This window comes from Mirounga leonina, unplaced genomic scaffold (assembly GCF_011800145.1).
Source record: "Mirounga leonina isolate KUSES-001 unplaced genomic scaffold, KU_Mleo_1.0 Mir_54, whole genome shotgun sequence".
Classification (NCBI taxonomy): Eukaryota; Metazoa; Chordata; class Mammalia; order Carnivora; family Phocidae; genus Mirounga; species Mirounga leonina.
The window spans coordinates 4,474,185-4,501,957 of NW_023270812.1; the positions used below are offsets into that span (position 1 = coordinate 4,474,185).

At 42.2% G+C, this 27,773-nt stretch overlaps 1 protein-coding gene across 1 annotated transcript in view; it reads left to right on the top strand.

The window, feature by feature from the left end:
* LOC118001815 (solute carrier family 22 member 1-like) overlaps positions 1 to 10,577 on the top strand; it is a 25,618-nt gene extending 15,041 nt beyond the window's left edge. The window contains 4 exon segments of the mRNA XM_034991954.1: positions 474 to 582; positions 7,266 to 7,378; positions 8,427 to 8,526; positions 10,339 to 10,577. Of these exon segments, the coding sequence (XP_034847845.1) occupies positions 474 to 582; positions 7,266 to 7,378; positions 8,427 to 8,526; positions 10,339 to 10,405 (389 nt within the window). The 3' untranslated portion in view covers positions 10,406 to 10,577.
* The last annotated feature ends 17,196 nt before the right edge of the window (positions 10,578 to 27,773 follow it).

Consider the following 27,773-nt stretch of genomic DNA (forward strand, 5'->3'; position numbering starts at 1 on the left):
TGTGGGCCTCCTGGGTCTGTCGGGTGTTCCTGTGGGCCTCCTGGGTCAGGTGCTAGTGGCAACATTACTGCATAGGAATTAAAAAGCCGACGTTTCTGGAGCGGTCATGGTGGACGTTTGACATATATCATCTCAGGATCCCATAACAACTTGCAGGCTGGCTCTAATGCTTCCCATTTTACAGCTGGGGAAACCAAGGCCCAAAGAGGTAAGTCACTCGGCTGACAGGAGGCAGATCCAAAAAGCATGTTCTTTCCTCTGCGTAAAGGAACCCTCCCTGCTGTGTCACCATCAGGTTCTGAAACCTCTCAGGCCTCAAGTTACTTATTCCAAAATGAAAGGGTTCGACAAAGCAGTCTTTCTGGCTTTTCCAGCTCTAAAGTCCAAGCTTCCTAACGTGGCTCCTCGAGGGAGGGAACTCTGTGGGCACAGTCCTCACATGAGTTCCCCACCTCCATGTGTTTCCTGTCCAGATCTACACTGGCTAAACATCACAGTGGCTTGTGTTGGCCGAATGGGAATCACCATTGTGTTCCAGATGGTGTGCCTGGTGAACGCCGAGCTGTATCCCACGTTCATCAGGTGGGTGCACCAAGTGGGGGGCGGGGATGTGTGGTTGGGTCACCACTGACACAGCTGGGCACCAGCCAGGCTCCACGAGGACCAGCATTTCCAAGACAGTTCCTCAAGGCTCCCCCAAAGGTTGGTCCGTTTGGACACTGAGGTGGGCGGGGGGCATCAAAGAGAGGGTCAACGTCTAATTATGGGAGAGAATGTGAAATGGGAAGGTTGGAGTAGAGTGTGCAGCCGGCAAGCACAAGAGAACAGGCATCTGCATGGAGAGAGCCCTGGGCAAGGACTACAAGACTGAACTTCAGCCCAGCCCTCAGCTCCGACTAGTTGGGTAAGTCCAGCAACCACGCTGACCCCTACAGACATAACGTGCTTAAACAGAGTTCCGACTGGTACAATGACACACAAAGCATTTCTAGACATCTGCCATTTCGCCCCTAACGTCACTGTTACTTCCATTTTACAGATGAGGAAGTTGAGTTTCACAGAGGGAAAGAGAACTTGCAGGAGACACACAGCCAGAAAGTGGCAGGATTCCCTTCCCTATCTCCAGCACCTGGCAACCACTGCTCTGATTTCTCTCCCTTTGGTTTTACCTTTTCCAGAATATTATTATGTATACGAAGCAACATGGCATGTATGTAGCCTTGTGTGTTCACCTCCTTTCACTCAGCATGATGGGGCCCGATCCCTGTGGTTGCAGGCGTCCATGCTTTTCTCCTTCTGAGTGCTGAGTGGTATTCCAATGTGTGAACGATGTTCCACGATTTGCTTATCCATTGGCCAGTTTATTGGCATTGACTGTTTCCAGTTTCGAGTGATTATAATATAGCTGCTCATAAACATTCAGGTATGGGTCTTTGAGTGGATATATGTTTTCATATCTCTTGGAGTGGTTCATATGGTGCGTGTTTAAATTTATAAGAAACTGTCAGAATGTTTTCCAAAATGGCTGCACCATCTCGTATTCCACCAGCCACGTGTGAGAGATCAGGTTGCTCTACCTCTTCATCAGCACTTGGTGTTGTCAGTTTTTTATTTGTCTAAGTGTTTCTGGGATGTAGTGGTATTATTATTGTGACTTTAATTTACATTTGCCTAATTACCAACAATGTTGAGCATCTTTGTATGTACTGATTGCCGTCTGCATTTTAGGAGACTTAGTTTTAAATGAAGATTGTTTTTATTGTAAAAGTAATTAACCACTTTATTTAAAGTTTTAATTCTGACCTTTGTTAGAATTTGGTATATTTCCTTAAGCTCTTTTTTCTGTCTGTATGGTTTCCTATTTCCCATGCCATCGTGCTAGTGGTTTCTAAGAAATATTCCAGGTCCCCAATCTCTTAGCTACACAGCAATCTGAGCCCCTCAGTCAGCCAGAAGATGCAAGGGTGGTTCTGATTTACTCTCCTCTTCCCCACCTGTCCTTCATTAAAAGGCCCTGCCTAATACTCTCATCTGTAAAAGGTTGCTTGGACTGAGTACAAAGAGATGAAGGCAAACTAAAGAGAAAATCTTCTACATTTGGCAGTCCTGAGCCCAGAGTCTAAAATAGCTGGGCCAAACAATTCTATTGTCATGGCCACCGGACCCAAGGGACTGACTGAAAATGTAAACTGTCAAAGGTACTGAGTGCCTGCTCCTATGTGGAAGAAGGCCAAGCAACCCATCTCAAGATCAACCCCTTGACCATTTGTGCAGAGAGCTTGTTGATGAGGATTCTCAGTAACTAGGAACGGAAGCCAGATGTTGAGAAACGACTTTAAACATGATCCACACACACATAGCAATAAGACAGTCGTGAAAGTGCTGGCATTTTCACTAAATGGAATCAAATCTAAATCATTAAAAAAAAAGAGGATTATTGCAGTTACTTTATTACTTTACAAGGACTACAAAGTCAAAAAATTACTATCGAAGCCATTTTGACTGTGCTTCTTATTCACAGGAGGTATTAGAAGTGAACAGTATCCTCCTTCTAACTACAGCACGTATTGTCAAGAACATTCTTTTGGCTTCAGTAGGCACTGCCTTGTGCTGAGAACTGTCTCTCCTTTTCGTCTCCTCAGTATGGTATGAACTCCCTGAGAACAGGAACGACGTACCATACGTCTCTGTGCCTCTGCACCTGTTCTCCAGCTGTGCTAAGCAGTCACTAAGTGCTTGTAGAATGGCTGAATGAATCAAGCACCACAACACCGTGAATTTTACATAAGGGACCCAGTTCCCTACTTCTTCTAGCTTCTGTGTGCTTATTCAGTTTTTTACTTTTTTAAGATGTAGTTTCTTAAAATAATAAAAAAATAATGTTTTTTTTTCATTCTTGTCTTGGAAATCACACTGAAGCTATTAGAAGAATGAGAATAAACCCTGCAAATGCCAGCTTTGAAACGAGGATGACCCTGAAAGACAAGGTGTAAGAAGAAGGGCTGCCTAATGCAGTGAGGTTTCAGAGGGTCTGGAAGATTCCAGGGATGCACGCTGTGACAGTGACTCATGGACAAGACCAGCAGTTTTCCACAGTAGGAAGCCTACCTGGGAGGGTATAACCCACGATCCCTTGTTTGCAGTAACAGGATGGATATAGGGTCTCGAGACATAGGCTTCATTCCCTGAACACTGGGAGGCTGAAGGTGAAGCTGGGAGAGTGAGGCCAGGAGAGAACCTTCAGGGATCTTGGGGATAGCTGTGTCCTGCAAGGCAGGGTGGAGGAGAGAGACCCTGCATTGTGAGGAATTCTGCACTGTCAACCCCTGTAGATTGAGAGTGAGAGACGTTAAAACATCTGATCACATACAACCCTGGTCAAAAAGAGAATTTTTACTAGCCTAGAACATGATCTGGCCCTTCCCCACAAATTCTTCTGAAATGGTTGATACAGGAAGAAATCACAGTATTAAAAGATGAATAATAAAAAAGTAATTCACCCAGTTATACAAATACATCATGAGAGAAAAAGAGAAAGGAACAGATAAAGCAAATGACAGATGAAGGATACACTCTAGAAAAATATTGTCACAAAGGAGATGAAAATTGTAACCCCAAATACCTCAATTAATGCAAAATATTAATTAATCAGTCATATTTAGAAAATAAGAGTTTAAAGCAGAGATAAAAGTTCCCGAGAAGATATGGGATAAGATGATTGAAATGGAAACCTATCTGAAAGCAGGGCAAAGGAGAACTGATCTCGTGAGGGAAAGGCAAGGCAGGGATAAGAATTGCAAAATGAAATTGAAATAAGTGAAGTTTAAAAGTCTTGGAGATCACAAGCACATGCGTACACATGCACTTGTCCCAAAGAAGATAACTGAAATCATGGAACAAAAAACCTTCAAGGAAAAAAAAAAAACCTTTACAGAAACTTCTGGAAATAAAAAAATGTTTTTATGATTCTATGATTTGAAGTGGCACTTGGTGAAACAGGAAAAACGGACTCAGAAGGAACAATGATAAAGAATATTCTAGTTAAGTTACTGGGCCCAAAGTGTAAGTCACGGATATAGGGAGAATATCAAGGATTGTCAACTTGATAATCATTGAATGTGCGATTAAAGTGAATGTGATTTTGACAACAGAACAGCAGTAAATGTCATAAATCTGACAATAAAGAAATGCTAGAAGACAAGGAAGGGAGAGGGGATGTTGCATGTGGTATAATAGACTGGTTTCCTTAGTATATTTTCTTCAGCTTGGAAAAAAATATATTATTAAAGCTGATATGGGGCACCTGGGTGGCTTAGTGGGTTGAGCATCTGACTTCTGATTTCGGCTCAGGTCATGGTCTCAGGGTTGTGAGTTGAGCCCCATGTCAGGCTCTGAGCTCAGTGGGGAGTCGGCTTGGGATTCTCTCTCTCCCTCTTCCCTCTACCCGTTCCCCCACTCGCCTGTGGGCTCTCTTGCTCTCAAATAAATAAATAAATAAAATCTTTTTTTAAAAGCTGATGAATTATGTAGTGTTTTAGGTGTATTTTAAGATGTAAAGGCAAACACTGAAACAGTGGTATAGTTTACTAAAAGCAGAGCATGAAGGGGTGGAGGAAGTGGAAATATATAAATTTTATAATTGTTTATAATAGGAAGTTAATGAATATGGTCTAAAAAAATAGAGAAGTACATGTATTATATAAAGTTATAAAGGTAACATTTGAATAAAAATACAAACCTTCCAGGGCCCCTGACCAGCTCTGTCGGGAGACCATGTGACTCTTGATCTCAGGGTCATGAATTCGAGCCCCATGATCTATGTAGATTACTAAAAGAAAAAAAGTTAAAAAAAATACAAACCTTCCAAATTATCAGAAAAAAATACACATAACCAACACACTGAAAATAAGACACTAGAAGCAATAAAAAGCATGATGTAAAAGCTAATGACAGAATTAAGACCAAGCATTTCTGACACTTAAACCAACACAAAGAGGCTCAACTTGTCTATTGACAAAAGGAAACTCCTTCAGTTGGTTACAAAGCAAAACTACAGTTTGCTGCTTAGTTGAAGTAAACTTTTCTTTGGAAAGGTTGAAAAGAAAAGAATGCATGAAAGCTTATCAGTAAATGCAAACTAAAGTATAGCAAGAGCCATAATCTTATCAGACAAAGTTGAATTTATGCCAAAAATGTATTTAATAAGATAAGGAAGTCCCTAAATAATGATAAAGAGGAAATCCACAATGGTCTCACAGGGAGATTTTACAAAACATTTAATTAATAGAAAGCTCCAGTGATACTCAAACTGTTCTAGACTATAGAAAAATGAGAAAGATATTAAAAAATTTATTTTATTCTTTAAAAAGATATTTATTTATTTGACAGAGAGAGAGAGCACAAGCAGGGGAGTGGCAGAGGGAGGGGGAGAAGCAGGCTCCCCACTGAGCAGGGAGCCCACCGTGGGGCTTGATCCCAGGACCCTGAGATCACGACCTGAGCCAAAGGCAAGCACTTAACCAACTGAGCCACCCAGGCGTCCCCCAAAAAACATTTTAATAAAGCTAGGATAATATTGGTATCAAAGACCAACAAAGATAAAGAAAATAAGGAAACTATAGGCAAATATTATTTGTGAATATTGATTAAAATCCCAAACAACATATTATCAGAACAGAATAGTGGAGACATTAAAATAATAATATATCATATCTAAGAGGAATTACTCAGGAACACAAAGATAGTCCCATATTAAAAAATCTAATAGTAATTCATGCTAATAAATTGAAAGAGTTTTGATAAAGCTAATAAATTAAAACTGTACTATTATCTCTATAGGTAGTGAAGGACATTTAATAAAATTTAACATCTGCTCTTGTTATTACAATCTTTCCATAAAACAGGGATAGATAATTTTACCTATAATTTCCTCAGTATGTTTTTCCAGCTAAGAAGAAACATATCCTTGAACACTGATAAAGTAAGTTATAAATATATTTAAAGATAAGTGGCAAACACTAAGAGATGATATAACCATCTAAGATGAGGTGGTCGGGGGAGGGATTGGAAAGGAAATGGAATGTACTACTTTTATAATTACAATTGTAGGGAGAAAAAGATTATGCAAATGAGCATAACAGAAGAAGCTTAAAAGTAATATCCTAAAGAATAAAGTTTTTCCCAATTTATTTTTCCTAATTTAACCATGTTTTTAAAACAAAGCTCAAGATTATTTATAGGAATACAAAAATATGCAGCACTGAACAATGTAAAATTTATCAATAGTCACAAGAAATACGAATGTTCTAAACACCCCAGTTAAAAGGCAGATTGTCAGATAGGACAAAAAAGTGAGACCCAACTGTATACTGCTTACAAGAAACTCACTCTAAATATAATGGTGGAGGTAGTTTAAGAGTAAAAGGATGGAAAAAGATATTCCATGCAAACACTAATCAAAAGTGGCCATCTTCATATAAGTCAGAGTAGATGTCAGAGCAAAGACTATTACCAGGGATGGAGAGGATCCTTTCAGGTAGATCATTTCTGTTTCCCCCTCTAGCTTTCTTTGTTCTCCATTCCTTAATACCTTCTCTCTACACTTCCCTATCTCTTCATGTAAAAAAAAAGAACTCTACTCACACCAACCAATTCTCCAACTCTCCAGACATCACCTGGGTATCCTATTCAATTCTGATGTTAACCGTCTGGGTTTAGAGCAGACCCCACAGGTTAAGGGTTCAGTCCCACAAGACTGCCCCCATCTCCGATTCCAGGCACAAGCCCCAAGCTGTCACCTTTACTTCTGACCCACTGGCTATACATCAGGATCCCCATCCCCCCCCCCCCGAGTTCAATAATTTGCTATCATGTTTCACAGAACTCAGAGAAACACTTACCTTTACTGGTTTATTATCATAAAGGACATAATAAAAGATATAAATGAACAGCCAGATGCAGAGGTACTTAAGGTGAGGTTTGGAAAGGTCCCGAGCATGGGAGCTTTTGTCCCCATGGATTTGGGGTGGGGCACCCTCCCTGCCCATGGGTATGTTCACCAACCCGGAAGCTCTCTGAACCTTTAATTTGGGGTTTTTATGGACTCTCTGTTATGTAGACATGATTGATTAAAAATCCCTGGTCATTGGTGATTAACTCTATCTCCAGCTTCTCTCCTCTCTCTATTCTTGTTCTAGGATAAGGTTAACATTTGGAAAGCTGAATCACAGAGATATCATCTTTTTTGTTCTCTATATATTTATCAGGAACCTTGGAGTGATGGTGTGTTCCTCCCTGTGTGATCTGGGTGGAATCATCACCCCCTTCCTGGTCTTCAGGCTGATGGAGGTCTGGCAAGGCTTGCCACTCATTTTGTTCGGTAAGACTTCGTGGGATATTCCAGCCCAGCGTGATTACTTTGACCAGTGAATGATATCCTCCGGTGAAGAAGGATGGTGCCTGCCCTTCCATTGTCTCCTGGCTTACTCTGTCTTGTTTCATGGGAAAGATAAGATGCCATTCCTAGAAAGCAGGCCAGACGTTTACATCTGAAGGCTCTAGAGGCCAATAACTCATCCTACAGGACAGAATTTGGGAGACATTTTGACATAGCCTCCTGCTTTCTTATGAATTTGACTCCAATTTTTGTGCATTTAACATAATTGCTGGAGGCCTGAAGATGCTAAATTATCATCCTTCTGCTTAACAATTGAGAATAGACACAAGGAGACAAATGGGAATCAAAGTTTGGTATCAGCTTTGTAGTGATAAAGTTGGATTAGAGAAGGAGGAGGAGACTCTTCCTTGTCTCCCCAAACTGAGACCTTGCGACCTCCAAGACCCTGCTTACCCACTTTGCGGAAGGCAAAATGGCTGTCTGAGTGCAGAGAGCGGCCATGTCTGGGCTCCAGGTAGATCCACCAAGGAGTGGGAGGGGGAGAGAAATAAGGAGAGGGGAGGAGGGAAGGAGAGAGAGGAACAAGAGAGGCCCACACTGCCCACATATATATTATCTATGCTTCATATTGTATATATAGTAATATAATATTAACATATAGTAACTGTAGTATATATTATAGTTTATAGTAAGTATAACATAATATATAAAATAATACATTATAATATAATTATCTAATATGTATAGTTTTATATATGGTAACTACGGTATATATGATATATATGATATATAATAATAAATAAATCCCCTAATACTTAAACATCAGTTACGGTAGAATTTCCCTATTCTTACTCTGATATTTCCCCAGTTATCTTATTGCTTTAATTTTTGCCCTAGATGCTCCTGGTTTCTAAAAAACCAGAGTCTCTCACAGGTGTATTACCTAGCCGCCCTTTAGGTAGCGGCCGGCATCCCGCGGAATGCCGTTGGTTGTGAGCTAACGGTTCTGTGTGAACTGTTTCCTTTGAAGCGGTGTTGGGCCTGGTTGCCGGGGGAATGACGCTGCTTCTTCCCGAGACTGAAGGGGTCACCTTGCCAGAGACCATCGAGGATGCGGAGAACCTCGGGAGGTGAGCCCACGGTGCTCAGGGACTCGGGGCCCCTGGGAGTGAGGCCTGCCCTCTGGTGCCTCTATTTCCTCCCTCTGTCTTAATGGTTTAGGAGAGCTTTGCAGGTATGTGTGCATCTTTTTTTTTTACTCCCAGAGTTGCTGGAGAGAGAAACACAAACAGTCACTGGTTTTGAGTAAGGAAATATTGGAGAGCACAAATATGGGTTTTTAGTGGGCAGTTGTCTGTTCTGAACTGTGGGATGGAGAACCCAGGTCTGAGATGCTGCCTGACTGAGGACTGAGTCCCTAGCTCATCCCCGGAGCTGACTGCTCTCCGTTGGGAACAATTTTTAAACCAAGCTTCTGTCCTTTTAACAATTGTTTGTTCAGGTTCTTTAGTGACTCTCTTTATAAAGAAGAACAATTTAAAACGTTCATGCCTGTAATGGGGACAAGTGCTTTAATGGAGTCTCAGATTCTACTCTTTTTTTATTTTTTATTTTTTTTTTTAGAGAGAGAGAGAGAGTGAGTGTGGGAGAGCAAGGGGCAGAGGGAGAGGGAGAGAATCTCAAGCAACTCCCTGCTGAGCATGGAGCCCAACAGGGGCTGAATCCCATGACCTTGAGATCATGACCTGAGCTGAAATTAAGAGTTGGACACTTAACCGGCTGAGCCACCCAGGAGCCCCTCAGATTCTACTCTGAAAGCAATAAAAAAAAGAAAGGACTAAACAGTGCTCAAGGAGGTGGTCACTCAGGTCCCCCTCCAGGCTTGCTCTGTGGATTCCATAGGAAAGACACATGTGTCCCCGTGATGAGAGAGACAATGGTCTATGGAGTCTGAGAGACGTGGGCTCAAATCCAGTCATCCACTTGGCCGCGTGACTTTGGGGATGTCGTTGAAACTTGCAGAAAGTTAACTTTCTTGCCTGAGAAATAGCCACACTAGTACCCAGTTTGGAGGGTTGCTGGGAAAATGCGATGAGATAAAGTAGGTGACAGTGACTAATCAATTGCCCGGGACATAGTAGGTATTCAATAAATCTGAGATTTTCTCCATTCTTCTTGCATCTTGTGTGAACTCCTCAGTGAGTCTCAAAACTTAGTATGCAAAATAATCACAAAAAACAAGCTTACTGAAATGCAGATTCTTGGGCCTTCTAGGGTTTTCGACTTAATAAATGAAGGCTGGGACCCAGGAAATCTGTGCTTTTAATAAACTCTGCCAATGAAGTGCATTTAAGTGCTAAATAAACCTGACTTTGAGAAATTCTGGGTGTCTCAATACTGATAAGGGATACTCTATTTTAACTGTAAACACATTTTCTAGTTGTTGACAGATAGCTAATGTTGATTACCAGGTTTTAAGCTGTTTCAGTACAATTTGTCCGTAGACACCCGCTCATCTCTTGAGATCTCCCTCTGCTGGCCTCTTCTCTCTGTTGCTTGCTAATCTCGTTTTCACCTTTTGTTTTGAGATTTATTCCCATAGACAACTTTGCAATAATTTCTCTCTTCTTTTCTTCTTTCTTTCTTTCTTGGCAATAGTTTCTTTCTTTTTTTTTTTAAGATTTATTTATTTGAGAGAGAGAGAGCAGGAGGGAGGGACAGAGGGAGAAAGAGTCTTAAGCAGACTCCGAGCTGAGCATGAGCGCAACACAGGGCTTGATCCCATGACACTGAAATCATGACCTGAGCTGAAACCAAGAGTCAGATGCTTAACCGACTGAGCCAGCCAGGTGCCCTGCAATAGTTTCTTAATCAAAACATTGACTTTTTTTTTTTTTCATTGACTGTTTTTTAACTTTCATTTTTATTTTTGTCTGCTACAGGATAGCAAAGCCCGAAGAAAACATGATTTACCTTCAGATCCAAACATCAGAACGCACTGGCACCTGAGGGAGACGCTTCGCTGGGACTGAGTGGCAGAGAGGAAGATGGGGTTTTCATCTGAAGAAATGCTTAGAAACCCTGATTTCTCTGTGCTCTTCCTCAGACTTGCCTGCCCCTAAACCAGTAGCCTGAACACTAAATGTGCTTTGTTTTATTTTCTTTCTTTAAAATCTCCTAAAGCCCTGGCTATCTTTTATCTGCTTACCTTTCCTAGTGAGAGCTGTTGGTGGTTACCAGTTACTTAATTACCTAAAGTATTTGGAAGATCCAATAGAATTTAAATATTGCTCTAAAAGAGGCCTCTGTCATCGGTTTCCTAGAGGAAGTGTTGTTTTATTCACTTTCTGAAAGAAAATGTCTTTGTATCTGTAGTACCTATCTTGGCAAAAATATTTTAACATGTAGCCTTCTTGAGGAGCACTTGGTTTTCAAACATGGCGGCACTTCCCGCAAACCATACCCGAATCACGTTGAAAGTGTCATCGTCCTCTGAAGGCCAGAAGTACTGTAACCTTTTTAGGAAGCAGTTTCTGTCACCTATGCTCCAGGAATATTATATTCAGTTTCACTCTTGGTTTTCGTTCTTGTTGGTGATTCTAGAAGGTAAACTCCTATGCCAACTGCAAAATACTGTAGTAAATATATCAAAAAGAGCTTAGTTTACTGTGAGAAATGTAGTAACTGGTTCAAGTTCTGGTTGAAGAAGCGATTTCGTTCCTAGAGAACACCGAAACCTTTATTTTAAAATTTCTCTACCTGTGAAATAACCCAAAGACCACGTAATAGCCAGCCTTCAGAGTGCATTGGGAAACCAAGTTTCTAATGTGAACGGGAGGCAGCTGAAAGACAGGTGCTGTGTTACAAACACTTCTGGCCTGATGGGCTAAGCTCAGGGACAGGCTCAGGGACATGAGACCATGGCATTCGGGCCTGAGCAGTATTTGGTCTTCCTTTGAGAATGGACATTGGTTACTTGGAAACCTGAAGCTTTGTCCTTGACCACAACACAAAACAAACAAAACAAAACAAAAACAAGGAAAGGCCTTGTCTTCTGAATTCTATTTTAAAACCCATCTGGATACATGGAGGGGACCAGCGCTTCATTTCTGCTTCTCCACAGCAAGGCCCTTGCCCGATGTCTTATCTTTCTGACCACAACATCTACACTCTTCACTGGTAACAAATATGTAAGTTGCGAGCTTCAAGTCGTTTTTTAAAAATGTGTATTAAAAATGCCCTCTCTGATCTTTCTTAGAATCCTTCAGTGAGGGGCGCCTGGGTGGCTCAGTGGGTTAAGCGACTGCCTTCGGCTCAGGTCAGGATCCTGGAGTCCCGGGATCGAGTCCCGCATCGGGCTCCCTGCTCAGCAGAGAGCCTGCTTCTCTCTCTGACCCTCCTCCCTTTCATGCTCTCTGTCTCTCATTCTCTCTCTCTCAAATAAATAAATAAAATCTTTAAAAAAATAAAAAAGAATCCTTCAGTGAAACGTCTGAGGAGGCTTTAAACGAAGGGAGTGTGTGTGTGGACTGAGGGGCAGCCTCCTCCAGCCAGTGCGCTCACCTGCTCTCCCGGGGGAGGAGGCGCAGTCCTGTGACCAGGTTTTAAGGGGTGCCCAGCTGCAGAAAGGGTATGAGAATGTTGCCTGTCGAGTCACGGGGAGGTACGGGCTGTCCTTCCCTCCTTGCCTCCCTCCGTGTGGCTACAAAGGAGCCACAGGCAATCCAGATGGAGTGAGGGTGGAGGGGGGTCTGTCAGGGAGTGTGAAGGCAGAGGTAAGTCAGTCACAGAGACAGCTGACGTCTAAATACTGGGAGAGCCGGGGAGGTGTGACGCAGGTGTCAGGAAATCTGAGGAGCTCCTGTGAGGACCTGGCAGCGAGGCCCCTGGGCCCCTGCTCCGGGGGCAAGGCTGTGGGGTCCTATTAGTTCAGCCCACACGTGCCGAGCCCCTGCTGTGCCCCAGTCATCCGGGCTCGCAGAAAAGCCCCCAGACAGCTGCAGGCCGGCTCTGCTTCCAATTGCCCGACGCACAAACTCCCAGTAGCGCCCTGTGAGGTGATTCAGGTCGTGCTGGTGGGTGTGGAGGAGCAGGGCAGCCAAGCTTATAGGCAGACGGAGGGACATGAGGGTCTGCAAAATCATCTCCCCAGTCTTGCCCCCAAACATTTCCTTCAGTGCCTAGCACCCGGCCTTTAGAGATTTTGTCCTGCGTGTCTCGAAGGCCAACCACCGAGAAGGAAGAAGTGAAACCCCACATTAGTCAGCAAGTGATGGGGATGGGGCCACTCATCGTGTAAAAGCAAGTGGGGACCGGAGGTCCTGGGACAGTGCCCAAGAGGGGCGGGTGTGACGGCAGGGCAGGAAGCACTCACTTTCAGCCTTGTGCCTAGACACGGTGTGGCTGTGGGACAGCCTTGTGCCTAGGACACGGTGAGGTCATGGGAAGAGCCTGGACTCTGCTCTGGTCCGGAAGTGGTTCCCCCATCTCCTCCACCATCTGCTGATTTTATGGACTGAAGCAAGCTCTTTAACTGTCCAAGCCTCCGTGTCCTCCTGGCACCCACCTCCAGGTGGGCTCTGAGATTGCTGTGAGAAGGATGTGGAAAGCTGCAGAGCACCACCCAGGGACGTCATTCATGCCAGGCTCCATGTCACACGGCCCCGCATTTATAGCATACGTGGGGGTCAATCATCTCCAGCTGGAGAAGAAACTGAGCCATCCAACCAACTCACTCCCTGCACCTGGTTGTGAAGGGCAACGTGTCCTATTGTCCGTTCCACCTCTGCCTCCTCTGTGAAGGTCAAGGTTGAATGTCTGATGTTCCGAGATGTCGCTGGAGCCAATCAGAGACATATGGGGTTAGGCTTCGTACAAAGACACCTTTCAAAAGGTATTTATGAGACACATTCATAGACAGGAGCTCATTCAGTCACGGCAACAACATTTTATTTATTTTATTTTTATTTTTTTAAGATTTATTTGGGGGGGCAGAGGGAAAGGAGCAAGAATCTCAAACAGACTCCCCACTGAGTGAGGATCCTGACGCAGGGCTCTATCCCAAGATCTATGATATCACAACCTGAGCTGAAACCAAGAGTCAGACTTAACCCACTGAGCCACAAAAGCGCCCCACGGCAACAACATTTTAAAGCTGATATTATTACCTGCATTTCAAAATTGAGAAAGCTAAATTCAGAGATGGTAAGTGGCTTGGGCTAATAAAGCAAGGAATTGGACCTTGCATTTAGAAAGGACCAGATTAGCTAGTGCCAGGGGAGTTCTCCACAGTTCTCAAACTGTACCTCTTGAGTTTTTAAACTTAGAAACACCAAGAAACACACACACACAAAGAAAATCACTTCAAAACCCACCATGTGACAATGCTATAGAGGGAGAATCAGCTGGTTCCCCACCCAGGCTCCCACCGGGGGCACCGCTGATAGCCGGCTCTCCATCCTTCCTCTTAACATTGGAGCCGCAAGGGATATCGGGAATATCGGGCAGGCTGTGTCCTGGAGCACTAAGAATGTGCATTCCCCCCCACTCTCCTTCTGTACCCCAAGTCTGGCCACTGCACGAACAGCAGCTGTTGTCCCAAGCTGAGCTGTCCCAGTAAAGCCAGAAAGCAAAGGACACAGGTCTTGGCACCTAGTTGTCTGCTAGGGATGGCGGAGATCCAGGACAGGAGAAGAGGCATCTTCCACCCATCAACGGAAGAGACAAAAGTGCTCTGGGCCGGGAAGACCAGAGGGAAAAGCTGAAGAGCTAGGTGCTGGTCTTTGAGAACCTGTTCTGGGCTCTGGCCCCCCTACTCTACACTGGCCCCCAAGGCGGCCAAGTTTGGCTTAAGTTTGCCTGTGAATTACCAGAACCTTCCAAATATCAGGGACTTAGACAAGATAAAAGTTTATTTCTTTCTCACATTCAAGAAGTTGGCTCATTGTTGTGCTGGGCAAGACTTCCGTCCCCAGGTGGCTGCTGGAACTCAGTGGTCACCGTCATCCCCACCACATGCACCTACATCACAGGGGACGGGGCACAAGGAGGAGGACGGTCTTCCTTTAGGGACACTTCCTGGAAGTGGTGCATGGCCCTGTGTCTCACCGGCCAACACATCTAGAGAGAACAGGAAACGGGGGTGGGGTACGTGGACCTTACATAAAATTGGGGTTTCATTACTGAGGAAGTGGTGACCATGGATTTTGGAGGAGAACCAGCTCTGGTTGGTGGGATGCCTGACCCTTCAAAACAAATCTGAGGGCCTGGGAGTAGAGGGGACCCGCACTGTTGGCCGTGGCACGAGGGAGGCCCCCAGAGACCCAACTCTGGGGAGCCAGGGGAGGGGAGAACACAAATGCCCTGATTGGCCGGAATTCTCTGAGAGAAACCTGAAGTGATCAGGCTTGCCTTGAGTTGGCAGGACTGAGTTTTCCACGACCTGCTGGAATGGGGGCTGGAGATAGAAAACCACGTCCGAGAACAAGGCTCCATTTCTTGCTTCTTTGCCTTTTGCGGCCTAAGAGCTCACTGGGGCGCGCCATCCCCACGGTCGGCAACATGCATTTTAAACAGTTTTCCCATTTGTGAGCACATGGATCTGATTTTTTGCTTAACGACTTCATAGTAATGAATTGAGCAATGCAAGTGATTCAAGGTGCAAACCCCACCTTAGCACCTTCTCTTTCTGGCTTTTGTTAGAAATGTCCAAACTGCACAGAATCTCTCTCTCCTCCGCCAAGCATTTTGTGTGCAGACTCTACCTGCTGAACCAAATCCTATTTGTCTTATCTTATGAATTGATTTTTGTTCTTGCTCTCTCTCTGCACACACATTACAAATATATTACATTTCACAGCACATATTATATTACATATAAAATCACCCCAAACACACATGACTGTATTTAAAATCTTTCAATAGGTACATTTCCCAAACATAGCCGTGAAAAATTTTGCTCTGTTTTAATTAAATAACTCCCCTCTCCACTAGGGACTAAGTCCTCAAATGCGAGAGAAAGTGTTCTTACCGTCTGCCCCTTAGGAATGTGGAGGGGAGGGATATCCGTCTGTGTCTGCAGGGCTGCTGTCCCCTTAGGGACATAATTAAAATCCCGGGGACCAGATGGCCTTGTGTTTAGCAAATAGGTCCCACCAGGACCTTTCGGGAATGAAGGCAGAGTTAGGATGGGGACAAGGAAACAAAGAGAACGCGAATCAGCTGCCCAGATTTCCGTAAAGCTCAAAGCTGCTTTCTAGATTAAAAATAGGGGGACAGGGGCGCCTGGGTGGCTCAATCGTTAAGCGTCTGCCTTCGGCTCAGGTCATGATCCCAGGGTCCTGGGATCGAGCCCCACATCGGGCTCCCTGCTTCGCGGGAAGCCTGCTTCTTCTCCCACTCCCCCTACTTGTCCCTCTCTCACTGTGTATTTCTCTGTCAAATAAATAAATAAAATCTTTAAAAATAAAAAATAAAAATAGGGGGACAAAGGGAGCTAGAAAGAAGATGTGGGAATAAGGTGCACATTTGGCCAAGTGGGTCCTTACAGGTCAGGCAGTTCCCACGCCCCACCCACCACGTCCTTAACTGGCTGAGAAAGAAGTGAAGATGCGGAAGATGGCCAGGTGTCCCATAGCTGGCACAGCTCACATGTGACAATGACAACTGAGGTCTATCCTGTCACTGCAGTGACAAAGCCCTTCACTGCCTACAAGCAAAGGGATCATAATAGCCACGTGGTCCAGAAGAAATTGACGGTATGTTCTGGTGGCCCTCCCTCACCCAGACCCCAGCTGGTGACATCGGATGGAGGCTCTGCTGGTCCCAGGAGGGCAATAACGGGGTCTCTGAAGAGCTGGAGAGCAGCTGGGAAGAGAAGTTGGTAAGGCATGGCCCTGTCCTCCATCCTTCAGATCAGACTCTAGTTGTGCTTCCGACTAGTCCTGGAGGGAGGGTCAGGACTATCCAGAGGACCACACTAGGTGCCCTAATTCCCAGAAACCCTTTCAGTTTGCATCTATGCCTTGGGAACCCTCGAATGGTGACTAAAATGTTCACCCTGTGCCTGGCCGGGTTATCAGTCAACACCTCTGTGACTTCTTTCCCAAGTGCTGATGTCGTTTCCTTTGACCCCACATGCTGGTGCTCACAGACACCCTCTGCAATTTGCCATCCAGCTCAAAGCTGCAGAGTGTTTGGTCTTTATCTGCTCTGGTATCCCAGTCGTTAATAGCATTAATACGATGTAGAATCACTCTTCTTTAAACACTTGGTCTTCGACGTGTAGAAGGCAAGGTTTTTGTGGTTTGATTTTCGTGTCTGTTCTCATTTATACTTCCAGTCAAGTGTCTTGAAAAAATTTGTCATTTCACTCCATGGCCGAGGCGCCCTCTGGTACCGCTCCGCCTGCTGCAAGAGCCCGTGGGGCCATCAAATGTGCACTCCAGGAGGCCAGATTTAAGCATAATTTGCTTAAATAAATAAAGTAAATTAACTAAAAAAAATCATGATTTCAAGAAGAGTTGCTATGGTAGGCTTAGGAAGAAGAAAAATTCAAAATTCAAGAAGAGAAAGGGAACATTTTTGCCAAAGACTCTCAGAGATGTCTAAGGTAGTGTTAAAAAGACAGATTTCTAAACATGGAGGGTCCACAAAGACCACAAAGGGACAATTGTACCATCCTAAAAACAGTAATTATGGTCAAATGAAACAAGTTGAGACTAAACAAAGAGTAAGAAGTCCATAATAATACTCAAAAGGGACAAATAATAGGAATTGTGCCAAGGAAAAAGCATACATGAGTTTCTAACCAAGTTTACAAGATGTTCTGTTAATTGCTCAACACAACTAATGTGAGTTCTCTCCTCAATGTTCAATTACCACCAAGGCTGACAGTCATAACAAGAAGCAGATGGAGAGAGGAAGTGAAGCCTTCTTAAAGTATATAATGTCTATGGTTTGATCATTTAAAAAATTTTTTTTCTTTTCAATTTTTTATTTAAGTTCTAGTTAGTTAACATACAGTGCAATATTGGTTTCAGGAGTAGAATTTAGGGATTCATCCCTTACATACAACACCCAGTTCTCATCACCCCAAGTGCCTTCCTTAATCCCCATCCCCCGTCTAGCCCATCCCCCACCCACTTCCCTCCATCAACTCTCAGTTGGTTCTCCATAGTTAAGAGTCTCTTATGGTTTGTTTTACTCTCTCTTTTTTCTTTTTTATCTCATCCTGTATGTTTATCTGTTTTGTTTCTTAAATTCCACATACGAGTGAAACCATATGGTATTTTTACATTAAAATATGTTGGTCATGCAGAATTATGGGACCCGGAAAGCAAGGTCAAATCTTTCCGGAGCTCAATCCAAGCTGGAGACTGGAAGGTTAGGGATAGGAAATGTTGGCCTGCTTGGTGCGCGCAGGAGAGGATGACTAGCACACGGGTGGGGGACTGGCAGGGGGGCCGCGGAGCCCATGGATCCCGCTCTCACTGCGACTCACGCCAGTGAGGCCCGACTGCGTAACACGCCACCAAGTTGTGCCCTGGGCAGGAATAGTCACAGAATTGTTTATCTCCTTGAAAGATTTTAAAAAATGATATTTCAAAACGACACACCTTCTTAATTGAAACTGAAAAACTGGAAACTATGAGACAGTTCCTGCCTACCTTATCTGTCACATGCTCAACAGTAATTATAGTCACATCTTCAAATGCTACTGTCCATCCAGGCCAGAACCGTCAGAAAATGAGGAAATTTGGCAGGCACAGGAGCTCCCCACTTCCTCCTACTGTTGCAGATAGGCTCTGGGAGAGCAAGGACAGTGCTGGTCAGACAGAAAGGGGCCGAGACCCAGGGAGTCCTGGGGCAGCCCGCCATGAAGGGATTGCACAGCAACACCACCAAGGAAGAAGTAGAAACACTTGTTTTGATTATTGAATTGGAAGATCAAAATCAGATATATGCACTTAAAACTATATGTGTTCTTAAACAAACAAAAAACTATATGTGTTCTTTTTTTTTTTTTTAATTTGAGGGAATCGTGTGATGATCATCTACTGATCACAATTAGCCAAAAGGTTAGTGAAAAGATAAACACTAATCACTGGTGCCTAGTTGGGGAGGGGGCAAAATAAGGTGAAATACTCATGACCCAAGCTAAGGACACAGAGAAATAGTGTCTGGGACTTGGGAAATAAAACATGACCCACTGTTATTTGGAATTAGGAAGTTCCAGAATATTTTTACTTTTTCGATGTGGTTCCTATTGTCCAGCTGTTCCTGACATGATTGGGGCTGTTCAAAGTTGGAGACATAACCCACTGTGTCCAATTCCAGGGCCCAAACCAAAGGCTGCTCTCTTGAGATGAGAAAGATAGATTTCCAGGACAAATGAGACTATCCCACCCCAAAGGCTTGTATAAAACATACAAGTGGCCCTTGAAATCTTATTCTATGCTGGCTTTGTTCTAAAGAACAGTTTTGCAATATTGGACCACCCCTATCCATGGGAAAAGGCTGGGTAATTCTAACATTTGGTATAGGGATCCTGGTTAATTTAGTTAAAGTGGCATATTTTCTGCCAGTGCCCCTGTGAGAGCCATGGGATAGAAAGATGCACAGATACTAATTAATGGTAAGTTAAAAGAAAATGTACTTGATAATGTACTTGTACTTGATAATGACAAAAAATCAATACCAAGGAAATATAGTGAATGAATTAATGACCCATCTGAGACTAATGAATGGTGGTAGCTAATGGAGACAGTGAAAAATACTCTTGTCTGGATATTGTTGAATTATTACAGGATTAATCATCATTGTTGGGCTGCACAGCCAGACCCCTCTCCCTCCCACTCCCTATACTTTTATTTTGTCTTGGGGAAAAGCCAAAATCAAAGGATATTATGCCTCTATCCACTGATAGATCCATTAACCCTATTACCCACCCTTAATTCATTTAGTCGGTATTAACTGATCATCTATTACATGCCCGTACAGCTTTAGGTCCTGGGGATTCAGCTACAGAGAGAGGCAAGATCTCTTGCTCTTATAGAACTTACATTCTAGTTGAGAGAGACAGCCTAAAAACAAATAGACAATTGAAGTAATTTCAGAAGGAAATACAGTCACACAGGATGATGGGATGCAGAAAGACTTGAATGGACCCTACCCCCAGGGCTAATTTAGTTTAAGTAATTTTGTACCAATATTTCCTTTCTTCTCAAATGGAGAATAGAAATACATTTATACTGTGGTTCCTGAATGAGTGTATAATCCTATTTTCCTACTGAGGAAGAATTAATAATATACATAAATTCTTTTATTTGATGCTCTTTTCTGAGAGATCTTTCTGGCTTTTGATGACAACACCAAAATCATTAAGGGAGCGGTGTGTGTCTTACTTTAAGACTGTGTTCTTGATCAGTAAGATTTATTGACATTAAACCCCAGGGTTGCTATGAGTGAATTTCTTTATTCAAATTACAATTCTGCCTTCTTAACTTTTAATTACTGGAGGAGAATGGCTCTCAAATTCCCAAGTTTCGACTTGAGACAGTGGGCACATTTGTCTGCCTCTGATGAGAACACAGCTCAGGGTCCACACCGGCTCAGAGTCCTGCAACTTTCCAGTCCCCACCCAGAAGGCTGGAAGCAGTACAGGTAGTACTAAGATATTGTTCGGGCATTGGGTTTAATCAGGGAGAACAAGTGGGTGGAACCTTTAACCAATATCAGACTCTTGATGCCAGGACATTGCCATCCCATCAAGAACAAAAGATTCAAAGAACAGTCTGACCAGAGATAGGGGTGCAAATCCAGTCTACAGTAGGTCTCAAAACATGTGGCAAAGAAAAACTACAGCAAATCTAAATGGCTAGATCCACTTGTCCAGAGTCTGAGTCCAAGATGGCAGAGTCCAAGATCCACTTGTCCAGAGTCTGAGGTCCAAGAGACCTTAGTTTTGTCTGGTCCCAGAAATTCAGCTAGATAGCTATCAAATAATTTTGAACACCACCAAAGATCTAAGAAAAGAATAGCTGCAACCCTACAAATAGAAAAGCAACCACTTTCTGCAAGGTAGGAGGTGTGGAGAAGTGAATCTGAGGTGATTTATGGGAAGACAGAATGTCGGGGGAGGGAGCCGGCTACCGGCAAGTGATAGAGCAGTGGAGCACAAAATCACAACTTTTAGAAATCTGCTCCACTGAGGGACATCGCTCCAGTGGCTAAGTGGGGGGTGGAACCCTCGCTGGGACAGTGTGGTCTCAGGACTCTCGGGGTCACAGAAAGACCTAGGGTGCCTGAGTACAGCAGAGTTCCCAGATATTGGAGTGGGGAAGCTGGCTGCAAAGACGGAGCCAAGAAGTGGGCTCTCAGCTCGGGGTTGCCACAAACCATGATCCGCAGCACAGTCAGGCCACTACTCTTTGAGCCGGGGCCCAACAAGTGGCAGATCCAGGGAGACTCCCCTTCTTCCCCTGGGAGGAGCAGCGCGGGAGCCCACCATAGGGATCTGCAGGGTTTGGAGACTCCAAACGGGGTCATGTGCCAGAGACAGAAATGCTCGGTCACAGGCTGGGTGAGCATGGAGTGCAGCCAGAGACCGGGGAGACAGGAGTGATTGACTGCTTTTCCCTGAGGGTGCATTGAGGAGTGGGGCCCCGAGTTTTTGGCCCTGGAACCAGAGATTGGGAGGCTGCCATTTGGGAGGCCACCATTTTCATTCTCATCCTCTAAACCTGTGCGGAATGCCTTCAGGGAACAAAGACTCAGAGAGCAATCCAGAGCAGATGACTTAGCCTGGCCCCTGGCAAGGGTGGTCCAATTCCTCCTAGGGCAAAGACACCTGAAAATCAACGCAACAGGCCCCTCCCCCAGAAGATCAGCAAGAACATCCAGCCAAGACCAAGTTCACGGATCATACAGAACTGCAAAACTCAAGCGCTAGGGGAAAATAGTATATAGAATTCATGTTTTTTTCCCCATGATTCTTTAGTCTTACAATTTTATTTTTTTCTCTTTCCTTTTTCAACCAATTTCTTATTTTATCAACTTGTTTTAAAAAATATTTTTTAATTTTCATTTTTACAGTTACATTCTATACTTTCATTGTATTTAATTTTATTTTTGTATATATATAAGTTTTTACATCTTTACAATTTTGGGATGCAGTTTCTTCTAACAAAGTGACCAAAATACACCCAGGATCTAGTGTATGGCTGTGTTCTCTTCACCTGTCTGATCATATTTGCTCTTTTTTTCTTCTTCTTCTTCTTTTCATTTTGTTTTGTTAAAGCCTTTTTAGGGGTGCCTGGGTGGCTCAGTTGGTTAAGCGACTGCCTTCGGCTCAGGTCATGATCCTGGAGTCCCTGGATCGAGTCCCGCATCGGGCTCCCTGATCGGCAGGGAGTCTGCTTCTCCCTCTGACCCTCCTCCCTCTCATGCTCTCTGTCTCTCATCCTCTCTCTCTCAAATAAATAAATAAAAAATCTTAAAAAAAAAAGCCTTTTTAAATTTTCATCTTTACAGTTACATTCTATCTTTTCAATATATTTAATTTTATTTTTGTGTGTATATATATATATATATACACACACATATGGGTTTTTTTTTTCTTTGCAATTTTGAGATGTAGTTTCTTCTAACAAACTGACCAAAATACACTCAGGATATAGTGTATTACTCTCTTCTGTTCACCTGTCTGTTTATATCCTTTTTTTTAATTTTTCTCTTTTAATTTTCATTTTTACAGTTACATTCTATCCTCTCACTGTATTTAATTTTATTTTTGTACATATATAAGTTTTTCTTTCATTACAACTTTGGGGTCTAGTTTTCCAACAAACAGACCAAAATACACACAGGATCCAGTGTAGTGCTCTATTCTGTTCATCTGTTTGATTATATTCTCTCTTTTTAAAAAATGTTTTTTTAAAAAAATTTTATTTATTTATTTTCAGTTTCAGGTCTCTTCTGATTTGTTTAGTGTATATTTCTCTGGGGTCCTTGTTGCCATTTTACTATTTTGTTCTCTCATTCATCTATTCTTCTCTGAACAGAAAGACAAGATGGAAAAACTCACCTCAAGAAAGGGAACATGAGTATCATGTCATGTATTGACTGCCAGGGACCTAATCCGTATGGACATAAGTAAGATGTCAGAACTAGAGTTCAGAATAATGATTATAAAGATAATAGCTGTGCTTGAAAAAAAGCATAGAAGACACTAGAGAATCCCTTTCTGGAGAAATAAAATAACTAAAATCTAATCAAGTTGAAATCTAAAAGGTTTTTAATGAGATGCAATAAAAAATGGAGGCCCTAACTGCTAGGATAAATGAGACAGAGAATTAGTAATACAGAAGACAAAACTATGGAGAATAAAGAAGCTGAGAAAAAGAAAGATAAACAACTACTGGATCACGAGGGGGAGAATGAGAGAGATAAGTGATACCATAAAGTGAAACAATATTAGAATAACTGGGATCCCAAAAGAAGAGGAAAGAGAGAGGGGGGCAGAAGGTATATTGGAGCAAATTATAGCACAGAACTTCCCTAATCTGAGGAATAAACAGGGATTCAAGTCCAGGAGGCACAGAGAACCCACCCTCAAAATCAATAAAAATAGGTCAACACCCCGACATATAATAGTGAAACTTGCAAATCTCAGAGACAAAAGAAAAAATCCTGAGAGCAGCTTGGGACAAGAGGTCATAACCTACCAGTGTTGAAACATTAGACTGGCAGTAGACCTAGCCACAGAGACCTGACAGGTCAGAAAGGATTGACATGATATATTCAGGGTGCTAAATGAGAAAAGTATGCCGCCAAGGATACTTTATCCAGCTAGGATGTCATTCAAAATAGAAGAGTGATAGAGAGCTTCCAGGTCAAACAGAAGCTAAAAGAATTTGTGATCACCAAACCATCCTGACAAGAAATATTAAAAGGGATCCTTTAAATGAAGAGAGAGCCCAAAAGTAACACAAACCACAAAGGAACAGAAACAATATAACAGAAACAGTGACTACAGTAATACAACAGCACTAAATTCATATTTTTCAATAGTTACTCTGACTGTAAAAGGGCTAAATGCCCCAATCCAAAGACACAGGGTATCAGATTAGATAAAAAAGCAAGACCCATTGATATGCTTTCTGCGAAATACTCATTTTAGATCCAAAGACCCCTCCAGATTTAAAGTGAGGGGATGGAAAACCATTTATCATGCTAATGGACATCAAAAGAAAGCTGGGGTGGCAATCCTTATAACAGACAAATTAGATTTTAAACCAAAGACAGTAATAAGAGTTGAAGAAGGACACTATATCATAATTAAATGGTCTACAAGAAGACCTAACAATTGTAAATATTTATGCCCCTAACATGGGAGCAGCCAATTATATAACCCAATTAATAATAAAATTAAAGAAACACATTGATAATAATACAATAATAGGGGACTTTAACACCCCCCTCACTGCAATGAACAGATCATCTAAGGAGATCAAGAAGGAAACTAGGGCTTTGAATGACACACTGGACCAGATGGACTTAAAAGATATATTCAGAGCATTCCATCCAAAAGCAACAGAATACACATTCGTCTCAAGTGCACATGGAACATTCTCCAGAATAGATCACATACTGGGTCACAAATCAGGTCTCAACCAGTACCAAAAGATTGGGATCATTCTCTGCATATTTTCAGAGCACAGTGCTTTGAAACTGGAACTCAATCACAAGAAGAAATTTGGAAATAACTCAAATTCATGGAGGCTAAAGAGCATCTTACTAAAGAATGAATGGGTCAACCAGGAAATTAAGAATTTAAAAAATTCATGGAAACAAATGAAAATGAAACACAACTGTTCAAAACCTTTGGGATGCAGCAAAGATGATACTAAGAGGGAAGTATATAGCAATACAAGACTTTCTCAAGAAACAAGAAAGTTCTCAAATACACAACCTAACCTTACATCTAAAGGAACTGGAGAAAGAAGAGCAAATAAAGCCTAAACCCAGCAGGAGAAGAGAACTAATAAAGATTAGAGCAGAAATCAATGAAATAGAAACCAATAAAACAGTAGAACAGAGCAGCGAAACTAGGAGCTGGTCCTTTGGAAGAATTAATAAGATTGATAAACCCCTGGCCAGACTTATCAAAAAGAAAAGAGAAAGGACCCAAACAAATAAAATCATGAATGAAAGAGGAGAGATCACAATGAATATCGAAGAAATACGATTATAAGAACATATTATGAGCAACTATATGCCAACAAATTAGGCAATCTGGAAGAAATGGATGCATTCCTAGAGATGTATAAACTACCAAAACTGAACCAGGAAGAAATAGAAAATCTGAACAGACCCATAACCAGCAAGGAAATTGAAGCAGTAATCAAAAATCTCCCAACAAACAGGAGTCCAGGGCTGGATGACTTTCAGGGGAATTCTATCAAACATTTGAAGAAGAATTAATACCTACTCTTCTGGAACTGTTCCAAAAAATAGAAATGGAAGGAAAACTTCCAAACTCTTTCTATGAGGCCAGCATTACCTTGATCCCAAAACCAAAGACCCAGCCAAAATTACAGACCAATATCCCTGATGAATGCAAAAATTCTCAGTACATTAAAAGAATTACTCACCATGACCACATGGGATTTATTCCTGGGCTGCAAAGATGGTTCAACATCTGCAAATCAATCAATGTGATACACTACATAAATAAAAGAAAGGACAAGAATCATATGATCCTCTCAATATATACCGAAAAAGCATTTGATGAAGCACAGCATCCTTGATTAAAACTCTTCACTGTGTAAGGATAGAGGGAACATACCTGAATATCATAAAAGCCATATATGAAAAGCCTACAGTGAATATCATTCTCAGTGGGGAAAAACTGAGAGCTTTTCCCCTTAGGTCAGGAACATGGCGGGGATGTCCATTATCACCACTGCTGTTCAACATAGTACTAGAAGTCCTAGCCTCAGCAATCAGACAACAAAAAGAAATAAAAGACACCTAAATCAGCAAAGAAGAAGTCAAACTCTCACTCTTTGCAGATGAAATAATACTCTATGTGGAAAATTGCATTTCTATACACCAACAATGAGACAGAAGAAAGAGAAATTAAGGAGTCTATCCCATTTACAACTGCACCCAAACCATAAGATACCTAGGAATAAACCTAACCAAAGAAGCAAAGTATCTGTACTCAGAAAACTACAGAATACTCATGAAAGAGATTGAGGAAGACACAAACAGAAAAACGTTCCATGCTCATGGATTGGAAGAACAGATATTGTGAAGATGTCAATGCTACCAAAAGCAATCTATACATTCAATGCAATCTCTATCAAAATACCATCAACTTTTTTCACAGAGTGGAACAAATAATCCTAAAATTTGTATGGAATCAGAAAATACACTGAATAGCCAAAGGAATGTTGAAAAAGAAAAGCAAAGCTGGCAGCATCACAATTCCGGACTTCAAGCTCTATTACAAAGCTGTGATCATCAAGACAGTATGGTACTGGCACAAAAACAGACACATAGATCAATGGAACAGAATAGAGAGCCCAGAAATGGACCCTCAACTCTATGCTCAAGTAATCTTCAACAAAGCAGGAAAGAATACCCAATAAAAAAAGACAGTCTCTTCAACAAATGGTGTTGGGAAAATTGGACAGCCACATGCAGAAGAATGAAACTGGACTATTTCCTTGCACCATACACAAAAATAGACTCAAAATGGATAAAAGACCTAAATGTGAGACAGGAATCTATCAAAATCCCAGAGAACACAGGCAGCAACCTCTGTTACCTTGACCACAGCAACTTCTTGCTAGACACATCTCCAAAAGCAAGGGAAACAAAGGCAAAAATGAACTATTTGGACTTCATCAAGATAAAAAGCTTTTGCACAGCAAAGGAAATATTCAACAAAACCAAAAGACAACTGACAGAATGGGAGAAGATATTTGCAAATGTCTTATCAGTTAAAGGGCTAGTATCCAAAATCTACAAAGAACTTATCAAACTCAAAACCCAAAGAATGAGTAATCCAATCAAGAAATGGGCAGAAGACATGAACAGACATTTCTCCAAAGAAGACATCCAAATGGCCAATAGACACATGAAAAAGTGCTCAACATCACTGGGCATCAGGGAAATACAAATAAAAACCTCAATGAGATACCACCTCACACCAGTCAGAATGGCTAAAATTAACAAGTCAGGAAATGACAGATGTTGGCAAGGATGTGGAGAAAGGGGAACCCTCCTACACTGTCGGTGGGAATGTAGGCTGGTGCAGCCACTCTGGAAAACAGTATGGCGGTTCCTCAAAAAGTTGAAAATATAGCTACCCTATAACCCAGCAATTGTACTACTGAATATTTACCCCAAAGATACAAATGTAGTGATCGGAAGGGACGCATGCACCCCAATATTTATAGCGGCAATGTCCACAACAGCCAAACTTTGGAAAGAGCCCAGGTGTCCTTCGACAGATGAATGAATAAAGAAGATGTGGTATATATATACAATGGAATACTACTCAGCCATCAAAGAAAATGAAATCTTGCCATTTGCAATGACATGGATAGAACTAGAGGGTATTATGCTAAGCCAAACAAGTCAATCAGAGAAAGACAAATTTATGATCTCACTCATATGTGGAATTTAAGAAACAAAACAGAGGATCATAGGGGAAAAGAGGAAAGAATAAAACCAGACGAAATCAGAGAGGGAGACAAAACATAAGAGACTCTTAACCATAGGAAACGAATTGAGGGTTGCTGGAGGGGAGGAGGGTGTGTGGATGCGATAACTGGGTGATGGACATGAAGGAGGGCATGTGATATAATGAGCACTGGGTGTTATACGCAACTGATGAATCATTGATCTCTGCCTCTGAAACCAATAATACATTATATGTTAATTAATTGAATTTAAATTAAAAAAATAAAAAAAGGAATAAATCCACTTGTCCGCATCCAAAAGCTTTGAAGAGTGACCCACACATTGTGTGTGTGTGTGTATGTGTGTGCCTAATTGTTACAGGTGACTATGATGATGATCTTTTCATGTAATAGCCCATGGCCCTTGTGCAGAATCCTCATGAATCATCAAGAAACACATTCCAGGAGACTATCTCATCTTCTACTTCTGGTGGGAATAATGTAGATTCATCTGAGAAAAAGAAATGAGCTGAGAAAACATAGCCTAACATTTAGAAGATTCAGGAATTCAAGATAAAGTGACAAACTTGAGATAACATAGCAAATATTTCCTTTTAGAAAACGTCCCCCACCCAAAAGGAGAAAACTTTAAAAAATCTCCAATTCATGTTCTCTGCAAGTTT